This window comes from Equus quagga, chromosome 15, assembly GCF_021613505.1.
Source record: "Equus quagga isolate Etosha38 chromosome 15, UCLA_HA_Equagga_1.0, whole genome shotgun sequence".
Lineage (NCBI taxonomy): Eukaryota > Metazoa > Chordata > Mammalia > Perissodactyla > Equidae > Equus > Equus quagga.
Window position 1 is genome coordinate 25,614,607 of NC_060281.1, and position 8,864 is coordinate 25,623,470.

The 8,864-nt window shown below is 39.8% G+C and overlaps 1 protein-coding gene across 1 annotated transcript in view; it reads right to left on the reverse strand.

Moving 5' to 3' along the window:
• The window catches only part of DNAH8 (dynein axonemal heavy chain 8), a 272,886-nt gene that overhangs the window by 81,441 nt on the left and 182,581 nt on the right, over positions 1–8,864 (reverse strand). Inside the window, exons 72-75 of the mRNA XM_046640515.1 lie at positions 8,314–8,485; positions 6,658–6,813; positions 2,115–2,270; positions 191–373 (exon numbers count right to left, since the gene is read on the reverse strand). Coding sequence (XP_046496471.1) covers positions 191–373; positions 2,115–2,270; positions 6,658–6,813; positions 8,314–8,485 — 667 coding nt within the window. The remainder of the gene's footprint in view (positions 1–190; positions 374–2,114; positions 2,271–6,657; positions 6,814–8,313; positions 8,486–8,864) is intronic.

Genomic DNA, 8,864 nt, shown 5'->3' on the forward strand with positions numbered 1-8,864 from the left:
GAGAAGTGAGTCAGTTACATGATTTCTTGAGAGCACTTGAAATTGTAAAACAAATATTGATGTTAACAAAGGCAAATAGGATTTGCTTAATTTTGTTGCTTTCCCATACACTTAACAATTTCCCAGGCCATTTTAAACATTTATTATAATTTACTATCAGCAGAAGTTCTTTCCCTTGAGAAATTATTACCTGTTTCTCTGTTAGAATCACTCTCCTTAGTAGCTGATTCTCAAGTCCTTTCATGGTGACGGTGAAATCAATGACTGACGTTTTAGCGTTGATCTCAGGGGTGAAGGCAGGGTTTGGTAACTTCGTCGTAATATAAAGTTTAAATGTATCCATGACATCGCATTCCTTGTCACCGACCTTCACCTACATCAATTCAAACATAAAATTAAAGACAGCTTAAAGGACCGGACAAAAATTTCGGGTTCAATTTAGGAAAGCATTTATCAAAGGTCAGTGCCTGAAACTTGAATGAATTGCAAAGGAAAGACGCAAAATTTTCATCACTGATCTTCAATAATAAAGCCTATTCCTTTAGAATCATTTAGATTTGTAGCCCTGCCCGATGATGTTTTTACCCATGATACCAAGCAAATTAAGTGAAAAAATTATCCAAAACAAATGTTGAATAGAGGAAAACTCAAGGGGCCAGCCCAGTGACGCAGCAGTTAAGTTCACACGTTCTGCTTCAGCAGCCCGGGGTTCGCCAGTTCGGATCCCGGGTGCAGACACGGCAATCGCTTGGCAAGGTATGCTGTGGTAGGCGTCCCACGTATAAAGTGGAGGAAGATGGGCATGGATGTTAGCTCAGGGCCAGGCTTCCTCAGCAAAAAGAGGAGGATTGGCAGCAGATGTTAGCTCAGGGCTGATCTCCCCCTGCCCACCCCCAAAAAAGGAAAACTCAAACACATCCAAGACTTGACTGTTTTTCCCAACGTGAGGAAACTGTTTCCTACCATGGAAATTTGCCATGTTTATAGGAAGTGTTATTTCTTTTTGCATTTCACAAGCATATCTGAAGCATTCTGACGACAGAAAGGGTTAATGAAATTTTCAAAGAAAAAAATGCCAACTTTTTCTCAGAAAGAGAACATTTATCCTAAACAGTACAATTTGCAGTATATTTTAAAAAATTGATTTTGCTATCTAAAAATCAGGTGGAAATTATAATATTTTTAAATAATTTAAATTTTTAATTCATCTTAATCCCACTTGCGAGAGAAAATCAACACCGATAAGGCACTCCCGCATTCTCAGGCACCACGCCTCCACATTGCAGATAAGAATCTGGGGTCTTTTAAAAGACCTTCAGGCACGTAGAGCCAACAAAAACTCCTTTGGCATGTTAGATACGGCATATAAAAGAATTCACATTATGAAGAAAATTTTTCTAAATAAATCTATCTGCGTTTAATGAGAGAATTTGTATTCTTTACTTATTCACTGAAATTCATGAAATTAAGTTGTCCAGAGCAAAAAAACTCAATCAGAAATGCTGTCATTTATCGAGAAATAAAACTCAGGAAGCCTAAAGGTAGAGAATGACATCAATTAAAAAAGAAACACATATAATGAAAACAATTCATGTTATCACGAACGATTGGGAAGAGTTTCCATAGCTTGCGGCAAAGTCCATGAGCTTAGACTGAAAGTTAATAAAGAGAAAAACGAACAAATCAGTGTCCCTAGACTTTATGAAAATGCCATTTTCTCTAGTGAGGAAATGCAAGTTTTATTGTATAGATGTATATAAAGCTTGCAAAACCAATTTTTTCAGAGCTGCTAAAATATATTGTGTGTGTAACACTAAAATATTATTATTATGACCAGACAAATCTTTCCTTAATACGTTTTTTAGTTTCAGCTAAATGGCTACTCTTACCAAGATATTGCTCTCCTCCTGTATTTTTCATATACTATTTAAAAAAAAAGGAAACAGTGAATATGAGTTTGGAAATAATTTCTTTTCTAGTGTATCAAATACTACCACCACCTGAAGAAAAATGCCTTTGCTGCTATGCTCAAAAAGATAAGTAGATGTCACCATTGTTCTTTTCTTTTTTCTTTTTCTTTTCTTTTTCTTTTTTTTTTTTTTTAACAAGCTCACCTTGAAAGTGGTGCCCGATTTAATGAAATTCTTTTCCAATACATTATCCAAGGCTGGATCCAGCTCTTCACGAATGTCCTCGATGAGAAGGGGTCGACCCAAGGAAAGGCTGTCCTCTAAGTGTGTGCGGAAATATTTATGGTTCAGAGACGTTACCTAAAAATTAACAGTTCATTGCTACATAAATGTCACAAAGAATGTGCCTATTCCTAAGTGGAAACCAAGAGATTTGTGGGACAAATGAGCAGGAATCTTAAGGGCTATATAGGAAGCCTTACTCATAAAAATAAAAGTAAAAAACAAAAATTAATTTTCCAAACTTGGTGGGTCATGACTTTGTGGAAGCCCTAGATGTGTAATGGGGTCTCTCTGATCAAAAGAGGAGACTCAAGGGGCCAGCCCTGTGGCATAGTGGTTAAGTTTGCATGCTCCACTTAGGCAGCCCAGGGATCACAGGTTTGGATCCCAGGCACGGACCTAGCACCACTCATCAAGCCATGCTGTGGTGGCATCCCACATAAAATAGAGGAAGATTGGCACAGATGTTAGCTTAGCGACAATCTTCCTCAAGCAAAAAGAGGAAGATTGGCAATAAATGTTAGCTCAGGGCCAATCTTCCTCACAAAAAAAAAAAAAAAAAAAAAGAGGAGACTCAAGTGACATTCCTGAGATGAAATGTCAGAGTTCTGCTCCTACAGACGGAAGAGAAATAATCAAGGATTAATCCTTTTAAACTTACACATCTACAATCACTCAGAGAAAGCAAAGTAGCTTGCATATTTGTGATATTCATTTATCTTCTCTGGACCCCTATGAGATGAATAAGTGATAAAAAAAAAAAAAAAGAAGAAGCACAGAGGGCCAGCCCTGTGCGTAATGGTTAGGTCTGCACGCTCTGATTAGGCAGCTCAGGGTTCACCAGTCCGGATCCCATAGGCCGACACATACACTGATTGTCAAACCAAGGTGGTGTCCCCCATCCAAAATAAAGGACGATTAGAACAGATGTTAGCTCAGGGACAATCTTCTTCAAGCAAAAAGAGGAAGATTGGCAACAGATGTTAGCTCAGGGCCAATCTTCTTCACAAAAGATAAAAAATTAGCACAGAAATGTCAGAAATGGTATATTAAGTCAAGCCAAGTATTCTGTCTCTAACAGTGGCACAACAAAAGAACATGATAGATACTTCCCATAAAATCAATCTAAAAGGCTATATATTCACTTGTTATATTTTTACATTTTAAAAACTTTAGAATTCTGAATGCCTGACGGGGTTATCCCTTTTAGATCAATGTTTGTTATTAGTTAAAATAGACCACTGGGCTGGTTGATCTTTGCATGAGCCAACTGGCTTTGAACTCTGACTTCTCCTATGACCCTTCCCCCAGCCTGAGAGTGAGGATTCCCTAAGGGTCAGTCCTCAACTCTCTGGCTCCTTAGACTCTAGCCTCTGAATTCAGCTAGCGCCTCAACGCTACTGTGAGTGCTAATCTCAAGACCCAAGGAAGATCCTCTGGGACAGCAGCCGATTAGGAGAGTGGAATTAAAAAAACATTCTCTCTCAATTGCTATAAAAAAAAAAGATGTGGAATTGAAAAATTAAATAAGCCCACTCTTATCTTGTTTTGGTTAAAAAGGAAATGACTAAAACAAAAAATCCTGCACATGAAGGAATTTGTTTCTCTGGATAGATAGCTTTATTTATGCAAATACTGTGAAAGACCTTACTATGAGTTGATAAGGTAAATGAATCGAAATAAAGAGCTTTTAACTAGCTTATTAAGTAAGATGAAAAAAGGTCCCAATAAGACTAAGTCTTATTGCTCTATTTTCCAAAGAGTAAACACTATTTTTGTGATTTTGCTCCTAAGTGTGATTGTTAATTTTGGATGTCCGCTTGACTGGCCTGAAGGATGCCCAGATAGCTGGCAAACATTATTTCAGGGTGTGTCTGCGAGGCTGTTTCCAGAGAGATTAGCGTTTGAATAGGTAGACTGAGTAATGAAGATGCCCTCACGGATTGGCTGGGTATCACCCAATCTGTTGAGGGCCAGATTAGAATAGAAAGGTGGAGGAAGGGCGAATTTGCTCTCGGCCTGAGCTGGGATGTCCACATATTCTCCTGCCCTTGGACATCAGTTCTTGGTTCTTGGCCTTCAGACTCGGTTTAGGACTTACACCAGTGGCTCCCCTGGTTCTCAGACTCTCAGCATTTGGACTGGAACTACACCACCAGCTTTTCTGGACCTCCAGCTGGTGAATGGCAGACGGTGGGACTTCTCACCCTCCATTATCCCATGAGCCAATCCCTTATAGTAAATCTCTTTCTATATATCTGTATTTATATTTAGATATCCTATTAGTTCTGTTTCTCTGGAGAAGCCTGACCAATACGCCAAGTAAAGAAATAATAATTTTCAAATTGTCAATTGATTTAAGATTACATTTAATCATCTTCGATGTCTTTTATAAACTTGAAATAATATCTTAGAGCCATAATTTCAGGTTTAATTCACTTGATTTTTCTTGTGTAGAAACACTATGTTGTAGCCACCCCCAGAGCCTGGGTCATCTGCACAGATCCTCAGGTGTTGGGTCTTTACAAGGTGGTCAGTGAATTCTTTACAGGGAAATTTGGTGAATACCTTCTCTTTCCAGAAGACAGAGCTGTAGGTCCTGGAGATGGCATTGGAGGTGGCCCTGGAAAAACTGCCAAGGAGGAGCGCAGCCCTGGATATATGAAACACGTTTTGTTTTTCATTTATAAAGTGTTTCATTTTTCACCTTGCTTTCCTTCCCAAGTAAAGAAATAATAATTTTTTTCATTTTGTTTTCATTTACATGTGTTTGTGCACGTGCTTATTCACACATTCAACTGCTTACATCCCAGCAGTTGATGGTTTTTAAAATAAGGAATTATCTCTGGCATATTTCTATTACTTCCTCAAGAAGGTTCCTGGGCTTGGGTTGTATCAGGAAGGACATTACTGAAGGCTGTCAATGAGTTTAACGCTGAAATGGAGAGACAAAGCTATGATCGGGGAAAACATGATTAAGATAAGCAGGGAGATCATCACCCAGGCGAGGCGAGAGGAATGGAGCAGGGGACCAGTTCTGGTTGAGCTGGATCCAGGAAACTAGGTTCAGGAGCAGGAGCGCTGGCATCCTCCACTCGTGCCCTCCTTCTGTGAATGCAGCTCCTCAGAAGCCACATTCCCATTAACCCCAATTCCCTTAACTCCTCTTCCCCGTTACTCTCTGATCCTTTCTGGGATTTCTCTGGGTTTTTTAAGTAAACTTAGTCTGATGTACTGTGTTCTGGAGTATTTATGAGGTGGGAGTATCTTAGGGGTGTTCTTGGGCGCTAGGCAGTGTCCACTTACCAGCAAAGCCCTAATCTCAGACGGAAATCTTTCATCCATTAAATCATCTCACCATTAAATATGATGTTTGTTGTAGGCTTTTGTAAATACTCTTTATCTGATTAAGGAAGATCCCTCCTACTCTTGGTTTGCTGGAAGTTTTGTCATGAATGGTGTTTAATTTTACCAAGTGATGTTTTTTCTGCATTTATCAAGATGATTACATGATTTTTCTTGGGCTTTTTTCCCCATAAGGATGACAGAGATTGATTAATTCACTTAAATTCAATAAATATCAGAACTCCTGCTCTGTTTGAGAGCTGTGCAGAGAATATAAAGATGGTATAAAATCATAAACCTGGCCAGCAATAAGTTTATGGTATGGTAGAGATAAAAAACAAACGTGCAAAGAACAACAATTCAGGACAGACTCTAAGTCCACCACAGAAATACAAACAAGACATTGTAAGGGTTCAGGACAGGCTATATTAAGCTGGAGACACAGACAAGTCTAGATGAAGGTAGTGTTGGATGTGAACTTTGAAGAATGTTTAAGACTTTTATCTAGGATATAAGTGAAGTGGGCGGTACAGCGGAGAAGACATTCTGTTTAGTAGAAACAGTACAAGAAAAATATGGATCCAGGAGACGCAGAACTGGGAAGAGTGTCTCGGAAACAATGAATAGTCCCTATTGATAGTGGAATTGAAATACTGACGGTAACAAGATCCTCAAAGGAGCCAGGAATGTTGGACTCTGCCCTTGTCTACCCTACCTTAAAATTACTCCTCAGGAGACTCCAACTCCAACGCTGGACTCCAGGATGCCATGCAGTACCAAGCACTTGAGCTAGGTTGGCGCAAATGGCCTCCAACTGAGGGATCACAAGTTCTATTGTTGCTGCTTTCCTGCGTGCCCAAACCCAAGACCCAGAATAAAAGCCACATCCAACACTGGCAAAAGCAATAGAGCCAGGAAAATGGACAGAGAGAAGGAGAGTGAGATGTAGGAGAGAACAAAGGAGAGAATAATCAGAGCTTTTGCCCCAAATCACTGTTACAAAACCCAGGGTGTAAATTAGCAAACAGTTATGACAGCTTTATTACTGGCAGATTTAACTGAAATTTGGGGAAAATTTATGATTTCAACATTACTTTCCAATGCACCAAATGGTACATACCTGCAAGTCATTTTCTTTTTCCTTTGATTTAATCCAAGTTTTGCCTTGAGTCTGTGGATCTATGAGGAGTGGGTATCTGGTGGCCTTTGTCACAATAATGCCATTCTGAATTGAGAGGTCATCTCCCGGTAGCCCCTGCAGCCCCCACTCGCCAATCTGAATAAGAGGAAAGGACATGGCCATTCGATGGAGAACAAGACTGCTTTCGTTAGTAACTAAAAGTACCACAATAAAAAAGAAGTCAAATTTCGACATTTTTTTCCATTGAGACTATGCAACAGGTACCTAGAAAAAAACCCAAACTTGTAAATGTGAACCAAATAACATTAAATTAAAAAAAACAAATTTATCCTCTAATAAATCCTTTCTCTCATAACCCAAGACTAGGTTTAGTCCTTTATGTTGTATTTTCATATTTATGAGGAAATATCATAAACTGATTGCATATTAAACCTAAATGGGGGATTTGGAAGCATGGTTGCTGAACATTCCGAGAACATAGGAGCTTAAGATGTGGGGACACTAGCCGGGTGCTGAGATCCAGGCGGCTGGAGTTAGTGGAGATAATGAGTATCATGAGATGTGAGAGAAGAAGATAAGCCCTGAGGGAGGAGTCTGAAACTTCTGCTTTCTGCCCTTTGGTTCTGCTTTCACAGGGAGTGGGGGATTGCATAGCTGGAGGCAGAGAAATGGGGGGAGATGAGACATTATACTGGCAGGAGCTCATCAGTGACATTTAAAAGAAAATTTCCTTTCCAAATTAAGAGGTCACTGCCAGCCTGCCTCCACATGGTCAATAAAATCACCCGAGATCCAATGAACCAAGAAGCCTCCATCTTTGTCTAGTTACCCCAGCATCTGTCACCAAAGACCCTAATTAGTAAAGGATATCCTGGCCCACTTTGCCTCATCAGTACCCAATACATCTCCCATATATTATCTAGTCCCTGTAAGGCTAGTTGAACATTGTTTGAATTAGGGAAGATAATTTTTTAACTTTGAAATACAGATAACATGAAATTAATAGCATAGCATCCCTAAGGAAACAGCAGCTGGGGAGCATATTACAAATCAGAAAGCAGCTCATGAATACAAATTGCCTGGAAAGCATTTAACACCACAGGAGCTCTACAAGATATACTGAAAATTGACAGTGGTATCAAATTTCCAGGGAGAAAGGTTAGCGCAGTAGGGCATGCTATCGCTCAGTGATACCAGAACATGCTATTGTGTTATGCAATTGGACATTAAAAAAAGGATGGTTAATGATCAAAAGAAGGTTAATTCTAGTACTTATGGCCTAGCTAATGCCTACATTTGCCTAAAATGTTTGAAAGAGAGAGTGTCTTAATAGGACAGTGTACATAATGAGGGTTGTAAGAAGAGCTCAGTATTAGCAGGCCTATAATTCACAAAAGAGCTTTCAGTTCACAGCAGTGCAATTGGTATTAATTTGAAAGCAAGCTTTCTTAAAATGCAAAGAAAATTCTATACCACTAAGAAAATTCTTTCTTTTTTGTAATGCTTTAGCATTTTCAAAACAATCTTTTCAATTAAAGGAAAAAAGAAAAAATTAGGTGTACCTTGATTTCTTAGTAAGCAAGAAATCAAATGAGGCTGACGCTCAAATAATATTATAAGGAAAGTAACACTTACTGTTGGAGGATCCACCAACATTGAAATAAGATTCAGGTTTTCAGTGAAAGGAATCTTCCGTGCTCTCAACTCTATCTCCCACTGGTCCTTAAGCAAATGGTTCCTAAATATCTGATTGAAAGGACCAAGATAGGAAAGGAATCCGGTGCACAGCAGAATATCACCTACGAGTCTAAGAGAAGACACAGAGTGAGTAACCTAACACATGGTCAGCTCGGCCATTAAGGAGTTTGAAGGCCACAGTGCAGTTTTGTTTCCTTACTAGGCGAAATCCTCCTGTACTCCCCGCTTAACACTTGGTAGGCAGACATGGAGAGACCCTGCAAAAAGGTGTCCCCAAGCCCAAAAGGGAGCAGGAGTGGCCACAGTTGGGGTGGGTCAGGCAGCAAGAGGGAAGGCTCCTTCCTGAAGCCTACAGGTCCAGAGCCTTGACTCCCAGAGGACCGAAGTACGCTTTTCCCGTCCCACGCCCTGGTCCTGTGCAGACTCAGTCTTGCTTAAACTAGCTTCTCCTCTCCTCCTCCTCTCCTCCTCCTCCTCCTCCTCCTCCC